The 27,103-nt window shown below is 41.2% G+C and overlaps 2 protein-coding genes across 5 annotated transcripts in view; both read left to right on the plus strand.

Moving 5' to 3' along the window:
* hipk2 (homeodomain interacting protein kinase 2) overlaps positions 1-14,335 on the plus strand; it is a 91,829-nt gene extending 77,494 nt beyond the window's left edge. For 2 of the 4 annotated variants that reach the window (XM_082542566.1, XM_082542564.1), the window contains exons 8-15: positions 1,849-2,074; positions 2,489-2,610; positions 5,419-5,549; positions 6,506-6,688; positions 6,831-7,154; positions 7,627-7,871; positions 7,984-8,144; positions 8,311-14,335. In XM_082542566.1, the coding sequence (XP_082398692.1) occupies positions 1,849-2,074; positions 2,489-2,610; positions 5,419-5,549; positions 6,506-6,688; positions 6,831-7,154; positions 7,627-7,871; positions 7,984-8,144; positions 8,311-8,775 (1,857 nt within the window). In that variant the 3' untranslated portion in view covers positions 8,776-14,335. The remainder of the gene's footprint in view (positions 1-1,848; positions 2,075-2,488; positions 2,611-5,418; positions 5,550-6,505; positions 6,689-6,830; positions 7,155-7,626; positions 7,872-7,983; positions 8,145-8,310) is intronic. The other 2 variants (XM_082542567.1, XM_082542565.1) reach the window with 2 other exon arrangements.
* Positions 14,336-14,715: 380 nt separating this feature from the next.
* The window catches only part of LOC309711974 (UPF0606 protein KIAA1549), a 37,079-nt gene continuing 24,691 nt past the window's right edge, over positions 14,716-27,103 (plus strand). Inside the window, exons 1-2 of the mRNA XM_082542562.1 lie at positions 14,716-15,792; positions 16,486-16,776. Of these exons, the coding sequence (XP_082398688.1) occupies positions 16,644-16,776 (133 nt within the window). The 5' untranslated portion in view covers positions 14,716-15,792; positions 16,486-16,643. The remainder of the gene's footprint in view (positions 15,793-16,485; positions 16,777-27,103) is intronic.

The following is a 27,103-nucleotide window of genomic DNA, read 5'->3' on the forward strand; positions in this document are numbered from 1 at the left end:
TCTCCTACTATGTAGATACAAATCAGTAAATAACCGAAGCTGTAGTTTATTGTATTTGCGTGATAGGTCCCAGTACGGAACCTTCAAAATAAAAGCATAGAACATAGAATGGAGCATGCAGAGTAAGTGCCCCAATCAATAATTAATGCAGAGCCAAAAATATCAAACGGTCACTATCAAACAGGGCTGTTGAGCTGAATATTGACATCTTAGAAACGCAGCTGTTTGCGCCTTTGTTCTATTTTTTTATGTCTGTTCTTCCTGTTTTTCTGTACTTATCCATGTTTGCTGCTTTGGTGCATGCATATCTGTTTGCCTGCATTTTGTCTGTGCCCCAGGTCCTGTGGGATTGTCACAAAGTGCTGATTACACACATGACAAGCCACACTTCCTGCTTGCCTTGCATTCTGGGGCTTTCAGGCCTTAAGAATCCCTTTACCAGGCTTCCTCTCTCTTTCCCCTCTCACTCCTGTCCTCCTCTGTCTCCTCTTCTTTCCTTCCATTTCCCCGGGTTGAGCCTGTGGTGCTTTACCGCTTCGCTCGCGTATGGTCTGTGAATCGAAACTGCTGACTTCTGGCTTCTGCCGGAATCACCAAGCGTCTGGTTGCAAGGTTTTCCAGATTGTGCTTAGTTACAACTCTTGCTCCCCCCCCAACCCTCTCTTTAGTAAACAGAGTTCTTTATCACCAACCATATCGAGCCAGCTCACACTGAGTGGAATGCGACAAAAACCCAATCTTGCTGTGATTTAAATGAATTAACATTCCCTCAGCTTGTCTTTTCTGCGCCTGGCTCTGAGGGCGTATGGACATAGTTAAGTTAGTGATTTATTCAGCTTGATTCAGTTGCAAGACTAGAATGCATCTGGGCTGTATTTTGCTTGTTTATGATGAATGCCACAGTGCCATATTGATTCTGTTCTCTCTCCTGGTGTTCATCAAAGACGCTAAAGAGAGCAAATGAAAACTGAAAGCACCGTCTTTGTATTTCCCTCCATCCCGACATACACCTAATGAAGGGCTAAAATTAGACGTGTCTTGTGGAGCATATACTGCTTACAAGCTGAGCAAATGGTGTCTCTTAAAAGCATTTGTTTGTATCCAGGATGTTCCCAGGCAGTCTTCGTAATCCACATGCCTTATTAATGGTCAAGACATGCTGGAGTTACCTAAGCTTACGTAATTATACAATGACTGTTGGCTGTTAAATATTGCTTCTGTCATGCATAATTGATTTGGAGGGTAGATAGTGAAGCCGTGATATGAAATGTCAAATTTGGCTGCAGCGTATTATATTGGCCTATTATTAGTCTGTATCATTTGCATTTAAACTGGCTTTATGTCTTTATGACTTAAACACTCACAATTTAAGCAAAGAGAGACGTTCATGCTGCCGTGTGGTTCACGCTTATGGCAAACTGGGACATGCAAAGCATCAAAAAATGAAGTGTACTGTCAGAGTGGATTTCCTGTCCAGCCTCGTCGGGGTCCGTGCGCTGATCATTCTCTGCTCTGGTGACATTTTGTTCATTGATGGTTGATTATTCTTGGAACTGATTGCACCTCTGCTCACATTCTTTCTTTCCCTCTAATTAATCAAATCAACAGTCTGAATATTTTAAGGCATGTTTAAATCATACACCCAATTTTCTCATTCTTTCATCTGTGGCTCCCTGTCTGTCTCCTTTTGAGCTGGTTGTTGTTTGCATTTTAATGTTTCAGTTATTTTGTTTCCATTGTTCCTTTTCATTTAGCCTTTCTATCCTTGGAGCTCATCCTTTCTTCCCTGTCACTCCCATTAGTACCTCCACTTTCATGATTTTTATTTTGGTCCAATCATTCCTTTAGGCCACCAACCTGGCTCCCTCCTCCACCAACAATGCCACCCTTTCCTTTTCAAGTCCTGATGTCTCCATACTAAACTACCAATCTACACTCTACCAGCCCTCCGCTGCCTCCATGGCAGCCGTGGCCCAGAGGAGCATGCCCCTGCAGCCTGGGGCTCCTCAGCTCTGCGCTGCCCGGCCTGACCCCTTCCAGCAGGCGCTCATAGTCTGCCCACCTGGATTCCAAGGTGAGGAGGTCTTGCAGTCCATAAATTGCATAAATTCAAAAAAATCCGATTTCTGGTCAGAGACAGTGTTTCACTGCACAAACAGTCTTCTTTTACTTGCTTGTCTTTTTGTTTTTCAGCACACAGGCAGTGTCAGTCATAGCATTCAAACTGTGATTCACTGATAACTAGAGGCAATTAATCATTTGCGCAAATTTAATAGAATTATTTTTATTCTTTTCCATAACTGCTGCTTTTTTAGTTTTTCCTATATCAAACTGAACAGAACGCATACTTGTCAGGCACACTGTGAGCATGTATACCACATTTGATCTTTTGGAATTTATTTTGAAAATACTGTAGCAACATTATTTATAGGTGACAGATTTTCTTGTTTGTTGACATCCTCCATGCTTTTGCTTTATTTATGCACAGGGCTGCAGGCATCCCCTTCCAAGCACACCAGTTACTCCGTGCGGATGGAGAATGCTGTTCCCATAGTGACGCAGGCCCCTGGTGCCCAGCCTCTGCAGATTCAACCTGGCCTCCTTACACAGGTAGGCACTTTTAAGTATCGCAGAAAACGAACTAATAGAGTTTGAATCTTAACAGAGAGAGTGCCTGTCAGGAACATTTATGAACTTTGAACTGTTCACATTCAAACAAAGCCCTCTGCTTTCCTTTTTAATAAGCCTTCACTAAGAATAGTATCTATCGATGGAGGATGGAAATCACTTGATGTTCTTGACCCTGCCCCTGCTGGCAGCTGTTTTTCCTGAGTGCATTCAGGCGAGCTTTCCTGTGCCTTGCTCGCTCTCTCCCTCTCTCTCTTTCGCTCACTTCCTCTCTTCTCTCTCTCCTCTCTTCATCTGCCCCTGCTCTCCTGGAGGCTGAGGCTGCTACGGTCTGATGCACTCAAAGGCAGGAGCCTTTCACACAGAGAAGGCCTTTACCAGAGCCTCCACGGTGGGGCTGGAGCTTTAGCTGTTAATATACAGTTGTTGCAAGTAGCAGAATAACTGTGCATCACTCTCTGCACACAGACAGTAGACCGCTTCCATTGCCACGCCACCTCTTTCCCTATGGAAATTTCCATGAAGGCTTTAAATATCCCTGAGAATCCAGGGAGTTTGAAGCACTCCCTTATCTCCAGTTAATCATGCAGCAGGCAGGCAAGCAGGCAGCAAAGCGGTGTGTATGTGTGTGCACATGCCTGTGTTTTCTATGGTGGGTTAATCTGTCAGATACCAAATGGTGATTAGCTCCACGGCTGCTTCCAAGTCAGGCGCTCCAAATTACAGGCCTCAGAGGATCCTCGGAGGTCAGGGTAAGCTTGGATCAGGCTTTGCATGACCAGAGGACTCACAGCATCGCAAGAATGGGTATCGTGGATATATAAAATAATAACAAAAACGTGAGAGACACGACTTATGTCACAGTAAGGATAATGTCAGTTATATTAATTATCGTATCACGTGTGGCTTGCACATTGCAGCCGTGTTCTGCAGGTGTTCAATATACCCTCTGTGCGCACACATGTTAAACAAAGACAGGCAATAGTTAACGCAAGCAGATGTTTTATATAGGCCAGCAAACAGCACACCTAATAACTGGGTGTGTGGTGTGTGTTTTTCTCTGTGTTTATTCCTTTACTGTGGGGGGTCTCCGAGGCTTAGCGGAGTCGTTTCTTTGCCTCTTGCGTGCGTTCTCCCACCTACCTATGACTTTATCCGCCTACGTTTTAATGTCATCCGTGGACCCTTTGCCAACATCGCACCCTTGCAAGTTTAGCCCCCAAGCACCTATGTGTGCAGACAGAGAGACCAGAGTGAAGGAGGCTCCAAGCAGGGAGGCAGGAAAACCAGCAGGACCTTTATCTGGAGCAGGAATGCAGAAAATGTGGAAACAATTGGGAGTAAGAGCTGGGGCTCTGAAAGCCCTGAGGTGACAAAGGGTTTTCACCCAGGGAGTGTAGGTTGAGGTGGGAGGCGTTTGGGCCACTGATAGCGATGGTAGGCCTTGAGTTGAAAGAAAATGGTCTCTTAACTGGGTTACCATTTCAGGGCAGACAGGCTGGTTACACAACGCAGACGCCTAGTGAGAGAGGGATATAGAGTACCAGGAATGGAGATAGAGAGAGGAGGAGGAGCGGGAGATGGATGGATGTATTAGAAGCCTCTTAATGGCATGTTGATAAAAGACCTTGGATGTGGTCTTAGATGTAAAGACCATCTCCAGCTCCAGAATGTTCCATTAGAGATGTCAGTCATCGGTACACAGACCAGGCAGCTCTGCTAGCCTGCAGATGCCCCCCTGCAGCACTGGACTTTGCAACCTGCCTCAGATGAAAACAATTCAACTGCAACCACACTTCAAAACAGAACGGCTATTTTGTGTTAAAATATGACAGAAACAACCAGATCAAAGCAAATGTTGATGAGAAAATGAAGATAAAGGTAAAAATACAGTCGTCATATGCTTTGCGTGTGGATTTGTGCCTCTTGTTCTCTTTCTCTTCTCTCCGTCTTTCCCTAGTTAAATGTGTGTGTGTGTGTGTGTGTGTGTGTGTGTGTGTGTGTGCTGCAGCACATAGTGATGCCGTTGTAAATAGATGTGCAAATGGTATTAAAGGAACAATTCATTAGCCCTGACATTAAAGTGCTAATCAATAGAACTGCATTAAACTATTAGGCTTACACACACAGTAACACACAAACGTGTTCAGGCATGCAGGCGCACATACTCATCTTGGCACATCTCGGAGCGTAGCTTGCCTGATAGTCCTCTCGTTCTGCATCAGAAATACAAAGTAGCCTCTTTCAGAGCAGCTTGAATAGATTCTAAGACTTTAATTAGAACATTGGTCAAGTCAAAGACATAATCACACTAAAACCATAAAGACGCATGCATGCATACACTTACTCCGTCATACACGGGCACACAAACAAAGGAGCTGCTGTACATTTTTATTAAGTCCTGGTCTTATCTCTTTTGTCGATGGATGTCTCCTTGAGGCTCGCAGAGTTCACATTCAATGTGCCTATGAGCCAGTTTAAACCATCTGTTACGCACTTTTGAAAAGACGCTGTCATTTATCACGACAGGCTCAAACTAATCGCCAAGTACAACGAGTCTCCTTTGTTCTTATGCTTAAAATGTTGTGTGAACGAGCATTTAAATCCATACAATGTAAACAAAAAGCGGGACTTCCTGTCCTGTGACATGATTCCTAAAATTAAAAATAAATAAATAAATAATGACTTGGACATGTCGTTACGTGGCAGCTGACTGTTTTTCTTTCTCTCCTTTTTCCTGACCTTTAAATCTTTGTTTACCCTCCAACTCATTTTTCTCTCCTTCTTCAGCAGGCCTGGCCGAGCGGCACCCAGCAGATCCTGCTGCCTCCAGCCTGGCAGCAGCTCACGCACACCTCAGTCCAACACGCCACTGTCATCCCTGACTCCATGAGCAGCACACAGACCCTCGCCAACTGGAGGTGAAGAACAGTGTTTTTTGTTTGCTTTAGCTTTTATTGCTTTGATTTTGCAGGACAATGAATATTGAGGTCAACACTTTTTAACCTACATTTTTTCTCAAGGATTCTATTGAACTAAAAACAAATGTAATAAGCTGACACTTTCAAATCAAAGCACTCATCCCCACTGTCTGTAGCTCAATTTACGGATATTGACAGGACAGATAAAAAAAAAAAAGAAATAGTGTATATAGGCTTTAAGAACAAGTAGTCGTTTACGGCTTAAATCAGTCCAAATATGTTATGAAAATATGCATGAGACCAATTCATGAGGAAGCCTGTACTTGTGTGACAAGTCTTCTATCTTCAATTTTATAAGAGCAGATTTACCTCAGGGAGATGGCATATATATGCATGTAGCGAAATCTTATCAAGTATAGCCTGTCACTGTGATGACTTGATAAATGGATGGATAGATGGGAGAATGCAACCCAAGGGAGATAAGGGGGATGCAGGTATATAACGTGTCTGTGTGGATGGCTGCTGCAGCCATGTATGCTCAGATTCATTCTAAGCTGTCCATCTGTGACAAGACAACCCCCTCCCTGTGTCGCCCTCCCTTCCTGTCCAGTGGCAGCTCTGTTGTCCTCAGAGAGACGATTGGGAAAGTGTCGCACTTCCTCTGCAGAGCTATCGCTCCACAGCTGCTGGTGTCAGCTCCTCTGCCCTCCCTCCTTGCTCTCTCTCTCTCATTTATCCCCTTTCCTCCTCCTCTAGAAAAGTTTACTGCTGCCACCTGCTGGCTTAATTAGGAAGTACTTATCCAGTCTTTCTTATCCCCTGGAAATGTCAGATTTGACTGATTGATGTGTTCGTTTGTTTGCTTTAGTATTTCGTACATTGCTAGGATGCTTCACCTGAAGATTCCTTATTGTTTTTAACGTTGTGGTAACATAAAATTGTATTTTAAATTACAGGAATTCCCACCCACATGGCAGCCATTATAATCCCATCATGCAGCAGCCAGCCTTGCTGGCTGGCCACGTCACCCTCCCATCCAACCAGACACTCAATGTGGGAGTGGCACATGTTATGAGGAAGCCCTCAACCAATAACAACTCCTCTTCCAAAAAGAACAAACAGCACCAGATGTCTGGCAGGTACCTAAAGTCTCAGGTCATCATAGATCTTTATAAATCTTCATACTGGAAGCTAACGATTGTTACCAAAGGTCACATCTCCAGCATCTGCTTGTTTTGCCCTCTATAGCCACTCACTCTCTCATCTCTGTCTTTCCTTAAGGAACATGTCAACCAACGAGGTCTCATCCTCTCAAGTGGTGCTGTCTCCACAGCGCTCAAAGCGGGTGAAGGAGAATACGCCCCCGCGTTGCGCTGTGCTACAGAATGGCTCGACCTCTAACTGTCCGCCCACGCAAGGGTGTGGGGGTGGAGGGTGGGGGGCTAGTGAAACAGAGCAGGCTTCCAGCACCACTCGAGACCATCAGCACCAGCACAACGTCCCCAGACAGACGATCGTCATCCCCGACACACCCAGCCCTGCTGTCAGCATCATCACCATCAGCAGCGACACAGACGAGGAAGACGACCACAAACAAAACAATAGGTCAGTGCTGTTTAGCACACTTACAGGTTAGCGTTTGTTGTTACTGTGAATCTTTACTGAGCTTCTCGTGCAATATGAATTTCCCTAATAATCACATCACAAAGGGCTGTAGTCTTAGATCATCCAGGATAAAGACAGCAAAAAACATGGAACACATCTGCTTTAAGTTAGCTGGATGGAGATGTGTTTCCTGGCATTTCGAAGCCAATTTTCTATCATGTTAACAAATGCTAATCTCTTTGATGTATTTTGTGATATGCTATACACTAAAACTAAGTAAAAGTGAAGAAGTCAGAAGGGAATTCAATTTACCCTGCAAACCAACTTCGGAGTAAGGCATTTACATTTATTTGTCAATAAATCCAATTAACATTAGAATGTAGTAACAGTTATTAGCTTCAAATATATTACCAGCATCGATAAAACATTACCAGTAACTGTGTTCTTTCTGCTTCGCTTCTATTTTTCCCAGCTCATCTTCTAAGCAGAGAAAGAATGTCATCAGCTGTGTGACGGTCCATGATTCACCAGAGTCCTATTGCTCCAGCAACAACAGTCCCTATACGGTTGAGTCGAGACCCCCTAACAACAACAGCTATGACACAAAGACCACCATCCTGGACAACTACAACAATGGAAACCCTCGCACCATCATCATCCCCCCTCTCAAAACCCAGAACAGTGAGGTCCTGAATGAGTGTGAGCGTCTGATGCCAGGTAAATGACAGATTTCTTGCAAAACATGGCCTCAATCATTGGATAGATCATCTGTTATGTGTTTATAGCTGCTCCTTTCCAATTCAGCAAATCTGTATCCTTTCCTGTGCAGATGCAATGAACCATCAGAATTCAGCTTACAAGTTCAAATCCACCAATGGAGTGGTGCCTGGCAATAATCACATAGCCGGGGGTGTAACTGGAGGCGGGTCCTACCGACAGCAGCGCTCAGGGCCACACCCCCTCCAGCAGCAGCCTCTCAATCTCAGCCAGGTACAGTGAGAGGGTTCAACTATTGGGAACTTGTTATATTTACTATAACAATAATATCACTCGCACCTTATAAGGTCATATATGGTTCATATCTGATTAGCTTGGCTAAAGAAAGGGGAAAATCCACCCACTGACACTACTTAATCTCTGTCATCCCCTCATTCAGGCCCAGCAGCACATGGTAGCCGAGCGTAACGGAGGACATCGGCGCCAGCAGGCCTACATCACTCCTAACATTGCCGCTCAAGCCCCGTACTCCTTCCATCACAATAGCCCCTCTCACACAGGCAACGTTCACCCACATCTGGCTGCTACGCACCTCCCTAGCCAGCCCCATCTCTACACCTACGCAGCTCCTGCTGCTCTGGGTTCTACCAGCACTGTGGCTCACCTGGTGGCGTCACAGAGCTCGGCACGCCACGCGGTCCAGCACGGAAGCTATCCACCAAGCATCGTCCACCAGGTTCCAGTTAGCATGGGCCACCGTGTGCTGCCCTCGCCCACCCTGCACCACAGCCAGTACCAGGCCCAGTTCGCTCACCAGGCCTACATCAGCGCCTCGCCCGCCTCCACTGTCTACACTGGATACCCCCTGAGCCCCACCAAGGTGAACCAGTACCCTTACCTCTAGAGAAGACACTGACTGACACTGGAGAGCCTGACCCAGCGCTGCTGCTCCTTTCCTCAGCCTCAGCCCAACAAGAGCCCCGTCAACATCCCCAACATCTTCCCCTCGACCTCAGACGCAAACAGAGACAGAGGAACTTGCAATCCTCCTGAAACTGTCATGTATAACTTGAAGACATAACGACAGAGAGCAAAAGAAAAAAATATGATTCACAGCCTTTCTAGAAGGAAAAGTTTGGAGTTGAATTTTCGAGGGATTCAGTTCAAGAAATTTTGTTTTCTTTTTTTTTCCTTGAAAGGGCCAGTTTCTGCTTTCATTTGCCTATTCTTTACTTTAATAAGTCTCATTCGTTTTACAGGGAAGCGTGGAGAAGGCCTTTTGAGGCAGCGGATGTTTTCTGGTTTGTTTTTTTTGCTTTTTTATTTCCCCCTTACATTTGGGAAGTGACTGTCGAACAGGGGTTACTGACTGGAGAAATCCCGAGAAATCTGGGAAAAGGTGGAATACGGAAACCTGCTGCTCTTCAAAGAAAAAAAATATTGATGGCCTTGAACTGTCTCAGTATTTCCAAATCACTCGTGGTGTGGGGAGAATAGAAAGGCAACTCCTCCCACGCCACCTCCTCCAGCAGAGGAGGCTTCTGGAAATATAACCAAGAGAAGACAACAAACTTTTTAGTGTATTTATAGATATTTTTCCTTTCTGTTTCACCTTTATGATAATACTTCAATTTTAGGTGTCTTAGCTGGGCCCCGTTCTTAGAATGTAGCAGTCTGCACCATTTTTTTAATACGTTTTTTGTTTTCCCCGGATACCAATAGATGAATTTGTTCCTTTTTTTTTTAAATGTGATTGCACAAAGTGGTTATAATAACATAGGCATGTGCAACGTGATTGTCTGTGTGTGCTACTGTCAGCCATGCGTGTGTAGTCCACCTCCTCAAAACCCTCTTCAGTCTTTAGGTTTTGACCATTGTTTCCTCGTAGTGCCTTACAGATATAATGACACAGTTTACTTGGCTTGGATCCTGAAAGCCACAAGAGACTATAGCTATACTTAGAGACACACGTTTCCCTGATTTGACATCCTAATCGGGGCGGTTGTAGCTCTCTTCCAGGTGTAGGCTCAGCCCTTGCTGTTTCTTGTCCTTAATGACAGCGTACCGTAGATGACGAAGATTAATGTCAGAGGTTTTATCACGCCGAGCTTTTTTATTATGTGTGCATGAGATAACTTGCCTGGGGTACTTACCAAAGTCGTAGATAAATTCTTGCTACGTTTGCTGTGGATATTAATGTAAATGTGAAAATGTACAGTATAGCTGTAGCTGTAAACCTCTATCACGGTGGCACCCAAAATGTGGCTTTAGTTAGGATTTTGTTTCTTTTGAACCACGCGAGGGAAACGCGTGTCGTGATCGCAGAGCAACGATATCGGCTGAGTTTTCGTGTACAAGGAATGAGTTACAGTATAATGTTTGAGACTCAGCAGAGGCAGGTTAAGAGCTAGTCCGAGCGAAGGGCCTGACGGAAAGTGATTGTTGCCACGAGGGTGATTCTGTAAGGCTTTAGATGGCCTGGCTGCAGCAAAGAGACAGCGTGTTGAGGGTTGTTGAGAGAGGTACAGTGTAGGCATGAGTTAAGGGGCTGGTTGAAAGCATAGGGTCAGTTTAGCAGGGGACCGTGGAGGGCGGGGCGAAACTCTCGATTTTAAATGGGACTAAAATAGGAGCAAGTTGGCAAAGAGCAGGTTGATAGTAAACACTGAGCCCAAGCCGTAACAACATGTCCGAATGGCGTAACATTCGGACATTAATCCTTCTTTTGTTCTTTTCATTTGTTCCTCTTGTTGTTTGTTTCTGCAGCAAAGATAATTGGAAGTTGATTCACGGATGTTTTGAAGGGAACAGAAGGGAAATGTCACAGCATACACCTGGAAGGGCACATTGTGGATGGTTTGTCATCGCTGTCCATTTGTCTTCGAACCAGGTTCACCACAGACACCGCCATGCCAGCCAGACAGGATACCCGAACACTTAGAGAACCAATAGGGCTGTCGCTTTGTGTGTTTGCTGCTTGATTTAATAGATTTCAATTTCTTGTAGCTAATAATAATGAATCTCCTTTGTCCTCTCGAACGTGGGCGCATCAGAACTGCTGGTGATTTAGTGAAAGCCTTCCCCTCTCCTTCATGGTATGCCATAGTACTTGCATTTGAAGTGATTTTTTTTCAACATCATCTTGAACTTTTTGACATGGCTGTAGTACATGTGTTTATTTTTAGAGATTGTTGCAATAATTCTTGTTGATGTTTTATCAGAGCGTGTGCGTGCGCGTGTGTGTTTTTATTATATGTCAGGCTCATTTCTGTTTTATAACCTGGGGGTTGATGTACAGTGATATTTAGTATTTTGTTGAGGTGGTTGCACCTGTGTAAAGTGTTGCAACACTGCTGAAGATGATAAGTGTTGAGTTGACGATGATCCACTGGGGGCCCTTATCGATACGTGCTCGTCTTGAGGATGCCACACCCAGGTTTGAAATCCAGCGGTCCCCCGATGGGCCCCAGAGTGGTCTTTTATCCCGGTACTTTCCTCAAAGCTCTCCCCTCCCCATCAGCTCCAGCATGCAAGCCTCGGGTCCAGGCGCTTAAAGATGTGATTACATAGTATGTTGCTGGTTACGTCGTTCGTTGTCTTTTTATTTGATATTATTTTACCTACTTAATTTCCTCTGGGTCATTGGGGCCTTAGCGCACACACACACACATAAGGGAAGTGATTTTCCATGGAAGTCTTTTAGCTCCTCTGTTATGACACAAACTACTGAAACATTCCACTGTTTTGAGGGAATTTGGCATTACCCACGCTACACTGCTGTCCAGACCCCACTCCCCCACTCTTTTCAGGATGGGGCTAATGTTGACACACTCTGACTCTTTTGCTTGTCCCACCAAAGACTTTTACAGATCGATCATGTACAGCACAGCACAGTACAAGCAATCCTCCACAGCATTGCAGACAGGCAATAACTTCTGGTCTCATCTTTAAATGCTTTACAAGTGCTTTTGAGGACATGTTGTTTCACCACCATGAAATGTATATGTGTGTACAACGTACGAATGCACGGGGAGGATTTGGCATACTTCTTGCAAACAGCACAGCTATTTGTTTCTGGACATTTAACCATTAGAAGAGCTGCAATGTGTTTGAAAGCTTTTGTTTTTTTAATGTTTCACTTTGATTTTTCCTCATATTTGGCCCCTGTTTAGATTAAATCAATAATTGTCTAAAATGATCAATTTTTCTGTTGTTGATGTTGTAGCTTTATTAGCAGTGTAAGAAAATTAATTTTAAAGGTTGCCATTGAGGAGAATGGCCCGTTAATTATTATGGAAATAATCAAAAATATACCAAGTATACCTTTAAAAGCGTGGTCACCTGCACAAAATGAATGTAATATGTGACCTGTGAGTGAAAGGCAATGGCAGGAATGGCTTTAGATCTTTCTCCGTGGGTGACCATTAGTTTCATTTCGACACCATTTGTGGCCATGCATGATGCAATAACTAAACATTTGTTCTCCAGCGAGCTCCCACATGAGACTAATTATGTAAAGTTACCGGTATCGCGAGTTGGGGATATTGAATAATCGCTATTTTCTCAAATCAAACAAACACGGTGAAAAATAACTTGATGTGTACGAAACATTTGTCTATCGTTCAGTTTCACTTAACCAATGTTTTGTGTTTTCTATGAAAAAAGAGGGGAATAAGAATATGAGCATTAATGTAGATCGAGTGACCTTACAATTACCAAAATGTGCTTAAGTAGAGTATAAAAATGTTTTCTGTTGCTGTGGTGAGTGTAGCCTTCCCAGCAACAACTTTATTCTTAAGTACTGCCTTCCAAATAACCAATAATACCTCCAAAGCTTTAAGGTGACGTTTAAATTAGAGAAAACATAAGGCAGCATCTTTCTCTCTCTCTTTATGAAGCCTGGCATTCTCCTGAGATACACTCAAACTTCCACTTTTGCCCACGGTGTCATCTCACATACTCGTCGTCCCGGAGCTTTGGAAACACTGAGAAACATTCCTGCGAGCGCGGCGCACGCAGTGCTACATTAGTCTTCTTCGAACAAACTCCTCCAAGCTGGCTCGAAGCTTAGTAAGCGAACAAGCAACCTGCAACGTCAAATCACACGCTTGTACGTCATTTGGCAAAGTCACAGCTGCTTCCCAAAGTACAAAGGAGTTTAAGGACAGGTGTTAGGTGGATAAATCACGTGCTGATGAACTATTCTGTCACCAGGAAATTCATAATCTAGTTACACGAGCATTCTTGAAGCCCTTTTGTATGTTTTTGTTGTTGTTTTGTTTTATTTTTTGGTTTTTAATATATATTTGTTATGGGGATCTGCTCCTTTTGCTGGCTATTCTTTGGGGGAATTCAGGGTAAGGTGGTCAAGGTTTGATGCCGTCACTGACACTGGCGTCAAGTTATTGAAACTTAAAAAAGTGATTTCTTTACGTACTGAGTTAAAATTCATTTGATCTGCACCAGCCGATTACCCCAATCTGCAATCTTATGAGATGTTGGGGTCCACATTGAAGAACTTTAAACATTTGGGTTATTTTACCGGAATACTTGGTAGACCAAAGCTACTACATTCAAAGATGGATTTCCTTGTTTGTCTTAATCTTAGGATCACAGTCCCTTTTGGGATCCTCGGTATAATCAAATTATAATAATCAAGTTATAGTAGTTTTAAATAACTACTCGCACAAAGAAGGCGATAATTCAGTTTGTTAACATTTTCTAAAGACCTAAGAGCGCGTCAAACCCTGACCCCCTTTTGTGTCCATTGCTGTATGGTTTATCAATGGTGTAAAATCTCATTCTTTGTCGATGAAGCTAATGTGTGCTGCAGTATTTCCTAGTATACTTCTCTGTTTATTGTCTTTTCTTATTTACTTTGGTTTATTGGGGTGTGATGTCTCATTATTTCAATCTGTTGACGTAGCGTTCAATGTATACCCTGTTCCTTAGCCTAATATTAAGTATGTTATGAGAATGGATATTTTACTGGCTTTATAGAATGTTTAAATAAATATAATAATGACAATAAGAAAAAGGATTAATTAAACCTCCTAACAAGTTGAGTACTTGCTACTAAGCGCTTGTGTTACCATTATGATGTCGTGTGCTTCTCTTAATCATTTTCGTTGTAGAAAAATGGAGTGAATTTATATTAGGCTTCGAAAAAACTAATGATAGCATTGTAAATTTTACAGGAGGATTTTAACAGACAAACAGCTTCGTCAAATAGAAGAATATAGTTATTTTAATTGTCCTCTTTACTAACTGTAGGGTGACAAGGGGCTCCCGTTGTGGTGAACTATGTTATAGCTTGTTATTCACTGTTACTTTTGATCATTTTTTCGGTCTCCGAGGTGAATCGAGTTATTAATGAGAATTTGTATGCTCACATATGCATATTGTATATGTGTAGAAATGTAATCACACTTTGTCTTGGATTTACATTAAACTGTTAAGTCACAGCATCGGTCTCCTGTTGTCTACTGTGGGGTATATGTGTGTGCATGAGTTAGGCTCATTCTTTGCACCCAGCATACTGTCTCTTGCAAAACCTCAGAATTAAGTGCAGTTTGACTGCAGTGTGTGATCTAGAATTAATTAATTAAAATGTCTGGGCATGGCTTATTGTGTATTACAATTAAACCAACATTTTATGCACAAGTTTGAAAGAAACATTTCATGTCATGCACTATATACAAAATTAGAAACCAACTTCCAGTCTGTAAAAAACATATAAAAGAGATTTTTTATTTATTGCCTTATTTTATTTCACAGTTGTAAATGGTTCAGGCAGAGCCCATTTTATACCATATAATGTGTAAGGTCATCATAAATTTACACATTTTTGAATCTGCACACAAGCTACAGCTGTTATATCAATGTGGTAGTATAATGTAGGTCTTAGTATTCTCTGAAAACAATGAAGTCTCACCTTTTAACCATTTAAACTACTTTATTTTGCTCATTAGCTACACGCATACATTTTATGGAGATTAAAACACCATAATGCTACTACGTCACGTTAGGTTTTTCACGACATTTTCATCCACTGACCACAGCAAGAGTCAGAGAGAAATAAGTAAAAAGAAACTGCTTTAACATCGGCAGCACTGGCTACACACAACACCATCACCAGGTGGCGGTGTTCGCCATGATGTTCACTTAGAAACTTGCGCTGACGTGATCAGGTATGCTAATCACCTCCATTTATTTGCAACCACAAAACTCTGCAATGGGCAACGTTTACACGCTGCACCACTGGGCCCCGTCTTTGCCAGAAGGATATTTATTTTATCTTTACATAGAGCATTAACTTGTTTTCAGAAATGTGTTAAATAGCAACAGAAACAAACGAATTAATTGTTTGATCCTTCAAAGTCTCACCACCATAAAGATAAGACTCAGGCTTGTAAATGTAATGTTAACTGATCTGCATATAATTACATATTAGGGTAATAGAATATTTTTCGTTTGAACTCAGTAGCGGAAGAAGGTCAACTCTATACAGCCAATAAAAATATAATAGCTATACCTTGGGGTGAGTGCATCAATGCGTGAGGTTGCCGTGGAAGCCGCAGACGCCTCCTGACGAAGACCAACCTAATGTTTAAAAGGCCACCGTGACAGAAAAGAGGCTGAACCAATGGGAATACGCCTTAGCAAATTAGAAACTAATCAGATCTGTCAGAGGGCGGGGCTATCCCAATCCTCGGGACGAGAGAAGGTAACTGTTACCAAAAGAGTGTCAGATGAAAGCCAGTCGCCAGTTCGTGCACACCACGTATACACTGCAAAAACTTCAAAGGCACGCAGGTGGGCACGAGGACGTTAATGACAGAGCTCCACACAGCATTTCATCCAAGGATATCCTCTCCTCACGCTCACAAAGGAACTGATAGAGTTGGAGCTCCCTTTCTTGGTAAGTCTGTGTGCGCAGCTATGAGCTGGCTTACAGGAATGGCAGGGGGCGAATTGAGAAGGAAAAATCGCTTTATGTATGCACTGAGCGCAAGCTTTGGGATATATCATCAAATTATTTTGGCTAGGCAGCGTTTAGCGTTTTCCTGTCAGACTCAAACGAGGGATGGAACCTGCTTTGTCTAGCTAAATGAAAAGCCACATGACCATTAAGCTTGCAAGTAACGGGACGGGATGTAGGACAAGAGACTACTGTATCATGATAAGACCCGCTGTGAGAGCGTCTTAAAGCCAGCCATACATCCGAGGGATGAGGTCTGTGCTGGATCGTCTTTTGCTTTTTTGACCTCCTTACAGATTTGTTCCCCTTATATGGAGTAAGTTGCTTTGTTTTGTTTATTTGATGGGATAATAGTCGCTGTTTTCACGACCAATTTGGCCATGAGTGTGAAAACTGCAGGATAAATAAGGGAAATACTCACTTTTTATCAACGATCCAGGGCATGGATAAAAGAAAATGTGTTGCTCCAATCATCCAATGATATCTGTTATTAATGTTACCCTAAAATTGCGGGTTTGAAATGATTTAAGTAGTTTTCACTTGTTCTTCAGCTTACTGGGGGATTCTTAAGTTAACACAGTGATACTCAAGCAGGCTGTTCTTAAATGTCTCACTGTTGCTTCTTTTCAACAGTTTTTCTCCACTACAAAGACATGTGATGGAATAAGGGGCCTTAAAGTGAAGAAGAGCAAACTAAGGCGCTCGCAAAAACCTAACCTGCGATTGTCTTTTTGGAGTGAATCTTCTCTCCTTAACCGGATGACATGCCTTGACTCGACACCCACCGTACCATGGCAGGTTTAGTCTCCACTGTGTGTTTGGTGGTGATGCCCAAAGCTCTCATGCACACCCACAGCCAACGTGCTGCGCTTCTGGTGGTAACGGTGTTGTTAATAGTGATTGCAGCTGACTTACCTGGGGCAGGTAAGAGAACACTTTTCTTTTTTTGCTGACTCACACAACATGATCCACTAAGTACCTTGTGTTACATAAGTGGCACGGATCAATATCGTGTCCAACATTCAGGTAGCTTTGAGGAACAGCATTTAGAAATAATATTCCAATTGAGTTCAAGTTGCAAATAAAAATCGAATCGGCACACGTTAATGTTTATTTCAGATTAAGAACGCTACAAGGAGTGTATCTGGGATTCTTTTGATGGTTAGATTTGCAAATTCTAAGTCTTTTTTTGTGATTTTCACTTAATCTAACTGAATAACTGCATTAACCTGAAAGCAAATGTCAGTATTTCACACACATGTTGTCTCTTTTTGTGATACTATTGTGTTAATGTATCCATGATCCATTCTGGGTGCAATCAAGATCTTTATCTTGATTGGTTTGCTTCTGGTATAGCTTACGCTTGCTCATCCTGATGACTGGTCAGAGAGAAATAGGAAGCCCCGAGGCATTAGTCAGTTTCTCTATATAATGTGTTCATTGTTACAAATATGTGCTATATTTTAACAATATCTGACAACTGTTATAACCAGTCACATCCAGGCGATGCCTTTTTTGTGGGCCATTGAACAGCGTCGCTCATGTAGTTGGGGGTTGTTATTATTACAGGCCGTGTATAAGCCAACTTAACCAGTCAGCTTCCAGTCATAAGCTTGCTTTCCTTAAGTGTAAGCCACTATTGCTAACCTTTTTCCTTAAAAAGGGCCTTAATGACAAAGTCATGAGCCGTTTCATAGAAATGTACATGAATTCGTTTTTATTTGTCACTTCATTTGTGGAAACAGCTTCTGTCTGTTAGTTCGCTTCGGTGTGAACTTACCACTGTTATGATTTTCATGAGAACAGGGCTTTCTGCCCTGATGCAGTCACACTGAAGACTACACAGACACATCCTTGAATCAGAAGTGACTCAGTTCCTCTTGTACACAGAGTCTGGGGTTAAACCAACTTCCAGTAACTGTAGAAAGAGAAAGTGTCTAAACCCTCCGACTTGATGGGTGCTTTGTCCGGGCTTAATTTTATTGATAGTGACATTATCCCACTAACACACTGGCCAGTGAAAAAGACCGTGTTTAGAGGGTAGCCAAAAACTCATGATATTGGATGGTAATAGGATTATGTATTAAATGCCTGGGTGAAAACCTTGTGCAGGAAATTAGGCATTAGCGAGTCTTGAACTCACACTTGTTTGATAACACCTCCATTCGCAGCTTTTTAGCGCAGGCTATCAGCCATTTGTTATATTGCAGTTTTTCTCAGCGTGTAGCTAAAATACTATCAAATCATTTGGTAAAGCACGACACCTGATTGCAAGTTTGATATATTGACATGTGTGTTATTTGCATTTGATTGTCATTTTTAATTAGCATTCAGAGATGAACATGTTTCTTGTGATAGCCTTCTAAAGGATACGCTAGATATACGTCGATGGTTTAACATCTATTTGTTTATGGTTAAACATTTTAAGGCTGTTTTGTTTGTTTCTTTTTTTGTTTGTTTTGTAAGAATTCACCTGTTTATTTTCTCATTTATTTAGCAAGTGGCTAATTCTGTGGAAAATACTGATCAAATCTGAAAGTTTCTTTTTAGATTTTTAAATCTTATTTCAGATCAAACGTTCAAAATTTGTTTTGGTTTTTTTAGAATTAACATTTTTGGTTTTCATGGCAGAACAGAGGAAGTAAATAACAACACCAGCAAAAAAGTAACAGCATTGATTATTAGCCATTTTCATCCTTCATGTCCTATATTTTGATAAATTGGTATTGATGATGATGCTGACTAAATAAGACCCTTTCAGGAGCATCTTATAGACACTTCTCCTTTAATTTGGACAAATCTCAGGCAGCTGCTAAATCTTCCACAGTAGCCTGTTTCATTTTAAGCATTTTCCATTTTTTTTAAAATCAACATTATGGCAAAATTTTATTTGTTTACTTATTTATTTTGAAAAGTGAAGTTAGGAACTCAGCATCTTGTAGAGCCCCCTGAGGAGGAAGGACTTTGGTTCCTCTCATTAGAACTTGTGATTCTGCAGATAAAGCAGAAATGGTATGGAGTATAAGAACTAGCTCTGCTAGTTATCCTTCTAGTTGGATTGGTACAGGTACCTGCCCACGTTCAGGCTGCCTACTACAGAGCAGTCTTATTTTTTGTGGAATGTAAAGTTGTTTTTATCTTGTGACTAAAACTCAAACAAAGCTTTGTAAAAGTATTTAAATAAATATTGAAAAAGGAAATTAATAGAATTCAGCAATAGGAATTTTTGGATATTTGTTGGTCTGATAGCAGAAGTGCAAAATAAGGTCTGATTAATATACATTTGTACATTGTGTTAGGTGTGTAATACAAAAATATTGCTGCTTTGTTGAAAGGAAAGTTTCTTTTACACAATTAAGAGGTGTAACCATTGCTGCTCATACAGCTACTTTAATGTCAGATACACTTTCTAGCTCTTATCTGGTGACACGAGGCTGTAAAATACGTACTCATTATCCTGCACTGGGAACTAAAATGCTTGGAATAAAGGTTCTGTTCTTCAGTTGTAGTCTGTGATTGTGAGATCACACATTTTGCTCATGGTCTTCACCCATCACTGTTCACTTCACTTTGTTCATCAGCAACATGACAGCTTTCCAAGTTTCCGTAGTCTGTATCAACACTGATGTCACCAGTCTAACAGCTTTCCTCTTTCAGTTTCTGGGTCAAATAGAGCATGGCGACCGACGTCTTATTGTTCCTCCAGACCCAACACCACACAGGAGACCCATGTCCTGACTTCTGTCAGGCTTCTCCTCTTAACAGTTTCTGTTAAAGAAATAGTTCGGCATGTAAACTTCATATCTGAATTGAAAAATATGGAAGATGCTGTTCGAAACTTATAAAATGCCCTTGAAATTTTACCTCAGCAGTACCTCTCTCTCTCTCCACACCACAATCCCTGGCAAGTTCAGCATAGAAAGCTGCAGGCCAGCAAAGTCCTGTCTAATTACCAGTGTAGTCTGTTTCCATGTGAAATGCGATCTGTGTGGGATGACAATATGGGCATTCATTATTCATTAGAGCTGGAAGCCAGTTGCAGATCAATGGTTAGAACCTATCAAAAGCCAAACACTGGGTACTTTTGCACTCACCAGGCCTGGAGGCCGAGCACAACGAGCTCCTGGGAAGCAGCCAGTGGCCGACCTTGCCTACTCACTAGCCTCTCCTAGCATTATTTGGCTCTGCTGAGCGTGGTAGAAGCTGGTCAAGAGACAGCGAATGATGTGACACTGACGACTATTTAACTCAAGTCTACAGTGTTATTATTAACGTCATTATTTCTCTCGATAATCGTGTCTGATAGCACGTATACACATCACAGTTATGATATAGTCGGCTGTTCTGCCAATGGCTGCACTCGAGTTTGTGTAATCTTTTCCACTTGCCTGCTATTACCTGCATCTTGCTCGTGGGTTGTGATGTGAAGGTGCCATAGTCTGGCCCATGAATGTACATCTGGTAGTGATTTTGTGTACCCTTTTTTTGGTGGGGGTTACCAAGGCAATTTTCCACCAGAGTATCACGAACCTACACAGCATCTTATTTAAAAAAAGACTAGTTGATTTTTGTTGTTTGTTTTTTGAAAGCCAGACATTATTACTTATTAATATTGTGTTAGGATTAGATTTTGCCCATTTTTTGGAGCAGATATATTCAAATAGTATAAAACAGAATTATAATAGCTGCAGTAATATTATAGGAACTGTCTGTTTGCTATTGACTTCCTTCCTTCCATATGTGATTATTAGCATAATATTTATTAAATTCAGCACCAAAGCAAACATTGCATTCTATCCAGTTCAATATTCTGTATTCTGCTTTTTAAAGATTAGATTTGAGAGAAATTAAAAAAAAATGGTCTTATTGTTGTTAAAAAACCGAGAACTTGGCTGCCTTCCTCTGCAAAAGTTATTGGTTACAGAAACACAGAGTTGTAAAACTTTCATTATTAAATACATTTCCCTGACTTTGCCTACAGTTTCTTATACTAACAGTCTGCCAGTGTCAGGAGCTTAAAATGTGCAATGCAGAGTTCATAATTTGACAGGAGGCCACATTGAGGCCATATTGCGCTGAGCCCAAATCTGCTCTGATGAGCTGCAGCTGATTATTTATATATTTATCAGAGCAGATGGCTCGGTTCAGCACGGCCTTCTTTCAGCTTCTCCAGGCTAAATCATTTTGTTTTGGCCCTTTCAGGATTACTGCACCCACTTAGAAGCCAAACAGTAAGCATTTGACCAAACCCTTCAGACAAAATTAGTTATTTGAAAGCAGCTTCCTACGAGCTTTATAGGGAACTTAACCTCGCCCAGCAGACAGTGTTTGTTAATCCAGAACGTAACGTCTGAGAGTGTAATGAGACAAAATAGAAGAGGCTGCTGACTGATACCTTCCAGTCTTTAAAGAAAATCAAGACTTTAAAAGTGAATGAGCGTGTCCAGATTTCAAGTTAAATATTCAAATACATCATCATAACCTCCTTCTCTATGGTGAACCCATCTCTTTTTTATGCCCACCTTGCTGTTGTCTTAAAAACAAGTATTCCCTCAGGAAAAAGAAAACAAAAACAAAGGTCACATTAATATTTGATGGTATTTTAAGTGCAGGCATGACCCCAGTCAGGTCTCATGTTCATTTTTGGTCAAATCAGAACAGTCTCTCTAACTATGAAACTTAATGTTAAGTTTCATTTATTTCCTTTATTTGACTCTCGTCGGTAACTGTAACATTTGTATCTGGTTTCTGTTTATAGGCCGTACTTTGTTGATTTAAGTCTGTTCTTTAATCTTCCGCTGCTTGGTGTAAGCTGACTTCAACAAGTGTCTGCAGTGCATAAACTGTGTGTTTATAATAAATGTACCCTCTATAGCTCTGAGATTTGGGTTTTTTCTGTCAGGGGAGCTTCTTTAGTTTTGGCAGAGACACTGATCTAATAGAACTCTGCTGATAAAAACAATTAAATCTTTCCCATCCTAAAAGCTTCCCTGATAAACTAAACGTCAGCACTGATTGTATGACTGCTCTCAACATACACGGCTCCTGCCAACTGAAAAGCGCCAGTCACGCAACGGGCTGAGCTGAAAACAGAACCATGTGTGGGGGTGTAGTTAACATTAATGCTAAAAAGACCCTTTCTTCTGTCCTCTTTCCCCCCCCGAATAATACTGCCATTAAATTACTTTCTTTTTTAGCAAAAACGAATCTGGCAAACACAGGAAATTGTGCTGTTATAGCACTCCTTCACTGGTATCTCAAGTTTCTTGGTTTAAATAGACATATGTGCTTGCATGGATTAATGTCTATGCTGTGTGTGTATTTACAAACACATCTTTGTGTTGCTATTTGGCTGATTCATATTGTTTAAGTAACCGTATTCCAGTAATCTGTTCCTATAAAATTTCCCTGTAAAATCAGCTCTGACCAGTACAGCAGGACCACATATCTTTGTGGGATAATTGTAGATTTTTATTAGTTTTTTTGTATAAAGACTCATGTTACTTTCCTTTAGTGTGGACTGTTTGCTGAGTCTCTTCCACTCAAAAATATGCATACTCATCCTCGTCGACTTGGATTAAAGCAGATGGAGACAGGAACGCATTAATTATTATTTTCGGCTCCTGAAAATGCCCTCGCAGACATGCTTACGTCTGTCACTTCTTACATCCCGAATCCTATTTTTCTGGAGCACCGAGTCATTGCATTATTCCCTCTTTCTGTTTATATGTGAGCACAGTGTCTCGTTGAATAAAGGAGACAAGTGAAAGGTATTTTCTCTGATTCTGTTCCAGACGTCAACAAGAGTGCTGTTTGCTGACAGGCATTATTAGGTCCCCTCTTTGGGCCTTGGGATCTGTTTTCATGTGAAGACAGGAATGTCAAAATAACATTTTTGCTAGCAGGATCGGTTTGTTTTAATTATTATGAGCTTCAGCATTGTGTGTGTGCAGTACAATTATAATGGATTGGGTTTGCCACTTTTTTATAAATATCTTTCTTAGTTTACATTATACATTTTTAATAAAAAACAATGTGGAAAATGTAAAAGCATAATTCTAAAATGCATTTTTCAGTCTATGTGAGCCTCGAGTCTGGCTGAGTAAAGGAGACCAGTGAAAGGTATTTTCTCCGATTCAGTTCCAGCGCAGTGCTGTCTGCTGAGAGGCATTATCAGCTCTTTGTTTGGGCCCTGGGAACTGTTTTCATAAGCAGACACCGAAGGCAAAATCACATTTCAGCTTACTTGGAGGATTTCCTTTGTGTGTGTGTGTGTGTGTGTGTGTGTGTTCATGATGTAGGCTTTACTATTGTGTGTGTGTAAAGTACAGTTATTGTACGTTGTTATCTTTTCTCCTTTTTACACTTTTACTCTGTAAACTTAATTCAAAACAGCGGGTGGTGAAAGAAGCTGGCAGAATTATTGGAACAAGTCTGCCAGAGATCAGTAATATCTTCCCCACTCGCTGTCTGAGGAGGGTGCACAGTATCCTGCGGGACCAACATCACCCTGCGTGCCACCTTTTCCATCTGCTGCCCTCAGGGAGAAGGTACAGGTCTATACAGGCCAGAACATCCAGACTGGCCCCCCTCTCACGGACAATAACCATATCCAACTTCTTAATAGCAATGAACTGGTCTGCATTGGTGCATCATATCTTTATTCTCTTCCCCCTCCTGCCCCCCCCCCCCCCCCTCTTTCTTAAATAGATAACTATCATATCTGATATCATATCTCACAGTACAATAATATTGAATGGGTTGCATTGTTGTATTTTGTCATGTTTCTCAGGTCTTTGTCTGAATTTCTACGAACATTATTGCTAAGGATTGTCTTATTGCATTGGAGTCACACTGGGTTAAATATGTACACTTGGGTTTTAAGGGGTATTTATTATTTTCTTCTTTTTTTTTTTTCTTTTTTTTTTTTGGGTTGTATGGAAGCCCCAAACGCAATTTCATTGTTCTTGACAATGACAATAAATAAATAAATACTAAATACTAATCATTCAAATTTGCAATCACTCAAAATTCCTTAAAATTATGTTTATCTGATGGTTTAAATTAAAATGCTGCATAAAATATTTAAACTTTTATCGTTGCATCATGCTCGTACAAATCAACCGGCTTTTTGTGCGGTTTGGCTAAAATGGATAAATGTGTAATCGATTATGCAACCTGCACACTGGTCACTGGTCTGATGCTACTTAAAAAACTTGAAGTAGGTTCTGCCTTGAGTGCAGTCTCTTCTGTTTTTGATTGGAGGGATTTTAGAGAGGATCATTACATCAGCCACCATCGGTAATAATCCCTCTCTTGTCAGAACCTTTTTTACATGATTGCTGGCAGTCGTTCAACCCCAGAGCTGCCTGTATAAACGGAAGCTGAACAAACCATCCAGATCACAGAAAGAGTGTTATTTTTGTGCCATCACTTGCTTGAATATGGAAAAGTTTTCACTCAAGCGCCTGTTGTTGATGAAAAGCAATCAGCAGATTCTGTATGTTAAATTAGAATAGAATAGAATAGGACAGTCTTTATTGTCATTGTACATGTAAAATAAAATTGTGGGTGCTCCACACCAACTGTGCAGGTATAAAATACTGCGCAATTTATCTGTAAGGTCAGTGCTTAATCATTTCACAGGCAGGCCGAGCAATGAGCGGCCAGCCGAGTGTGACGCGCTCCTCTTTCAGGGAACAGGTGGTAGCGCACGATAGCCTTCTAGTCCATTGTTCATTTTTTTTGCGCTCTGTAATGTTAGCCCTAACTCGGGCTGCTGTCTGTCACACTGAGCCGAGGGTGTCATCAACGATTAGCCTTCAAGTATGTAGACTGTGCATATTTAAGTATTACAGATAGACAGTCAATTTTTTGTATGTTTGTAATTCAGCTTTTGCATGTTAGTGTTGTTAGATTTGTTCTAATACATCAGTAATTAAATGTTGGCTGTCCATTTTCCTTCATCCCGTCTTTACTTACCACCGTGATAATTATCATCATCACCATCGCCGACATCTCTGCAGTTATCATTGTTATCATCATTCTCCTGTCAATCATTGTTTTTGTGTTAGATGTTTTTGTCAGTAATCTGTTCTTGGTTAATAATCACAAATGTGACTGTATATGAAACACTGTGTCGCTGTAATGGTGTGTTGAAATGAGGTGACAGTTTGAGGTCTTGTTTAACAGCGTGACCTCAAACATCAGCATTGTTGTCCAACATGCTCTTATATAAAGCTTGTCTGCACTGTCTTTGCTTCTTGTTTTATATATCTGTAGCTCCAAACATCTTTTTGTTCACAGCCAAATGAGTTTGACTTAATTAAGAGTTATTTAGCAGTTAAAATAGCATCTTTCTCACAGTTACCTATAAAAGATTTGCTGCCACTGTAGAATGACTTTCATTTCTCTGCTGTGTTCTCTGTAGAGACTAGATGACTAGATGCCGCGAGTCCTTCTATTTTAGTGTTTCTCCTGTTATTGTGTGCTCAGTGCAGTGTACACATGCGTCTGCCCAGCTGTGTGTTACATCCCTGTGGGTTCAAAGATTTGGCACAGAAACCAAGAATCTTGGAAAATGTGCAAGACAGACTAGCCTTCACAGAAGAAAGACTTGGCTTTTCTTTTCCAAGTCCTTTCCAGCATGCTCTGTTATGCTAGCATGTTGACTTGATTAAGGTACCAGCGTAGGTTATAATTAAGCTACGAGATTTCTCCTGGGCCAAGCCAGAGGCGTCTGCTTGTATGACTCGATGCAGTAAATTGAAGATGATGGCCCCAAAATGCATTCATTTTTGTTGATGTTTTTGCTAAGCGATCTGCACTAGCGCTGTTAAAAATAGTCTTCTCCCTTAGCTTATTCTGTGGCTATTTTCAAGAGTGCATGATTCTGCAGAGCGTCTGTGAACTACAAAAAGCAGCAGCCTTTGCAGCTGCTGCTGAGTCACTATGTAGAGGCTGTTGGTGGCTAGCTTCTGGCAATGACAACAATGGTGCCTTTGAAGTCTTGCTCTGTTCAAGACCTACTTTCAGTGACAAATTTAAGACTTACAGTCTGCACCAAGTTTATTGAAAAGAGTTTGTTTGTAAGGCTCAGTGCAGACGTGAGCCTTGCATCAAGTCATTTAGCTATCCATAAACCCAACAGCATTAATAAACATATCATTTATTGTAAGCAGGCACACTAAGTCAGCCGATCTCTGATTATCTGTGGTTTTTTTGTTGTGATGATTTTCCGCCATAAACTCGTGAAACAAAGACATCTTCATTTTTATAACCGTGTTTTTCAGTCAGTTCAGTCAGTGGACAATTAAATCATCACAACAGATAAACAGCTGCCATTAACACTGGTAAAATCATTTGATTTGATAATAGGCCACTATTAGCAACAAGGCTGGTAATGGATAATAGTTATGTTTAACTGACATTGTTAAATTCTTGCACAGTGTTAGTAAGACTGCCATGCATTAAGGTTGGTGAAACATATTTGGGTATATGAAAGAGGCAAACATGTGCAGATAAGTGTAAAACATCTATTTTCCATTAATAATTAAAGAATTGTTCCAGTTCATGTAGGCAGTGTTAAATATGCCAGGCAGTGGCTTGTAATCAAGACTCTTCCCAAATTAAATCATGCATGATGTGCATGTACTTTGTTACGCAATATGGAGTGCTTTGGCACCTAAATAGAGTTTGAAATGCGTTGCGTAAGCGGCATTTGCTATTTCTGCATTTTGACTGCTCAAAAGTCGGCCTTAATGATTTTAATGTTGTGTGCACGCTGAAAATTGCACCATCCATCAGTTCGAGATCAGGTGCCATGAAAAAGGGTCTCAAATGCACTCTCGAGAGTTCATTGGTAAAATCTTAAGACATATGGTCCGTGCGTGTATGTCAGCATATTCACAACTGGAACCAAAGAAATCTGTCAGCTTTTCTTTGCTTCCCCAATGATTTTCACATCATTAGCCTGTGAGACCGTCCTTGCTCTTTTATTCTAATGACATTTTCTTTAGTTTTTGGTTTTTGTCTGTTTGTTTGTAGCCACTTAAGCAAAGGAGAGTTAAACTAGTGACTGTCTAATTATTTTTCTCAGGAGTCTGATACTGATAAGAACTGATCTATGTACAGGCTTTAGGTGACATACAGTCAAAAGGTTTTCTGGGAAGCTATCTCCACTTTATCGATCTGAAATTTAAATCTGATCAAGCTATTTTAAATATAGTATTGATTTATTGTAAGTATAAAT

The sequence above is a fragment of the Aulonocara stuartgranti genome (assembly GCF_965226115.1).
Source record: "Aulonocara stuartgranti genome assembly, chromosome: 7".
Lineage (NCBI taxonomy): Eukaryota > Metazoa > Chordata > Actinopteri > Cichliformes > Cichlidae > Aulonocara > Aulonocara stuartgranti.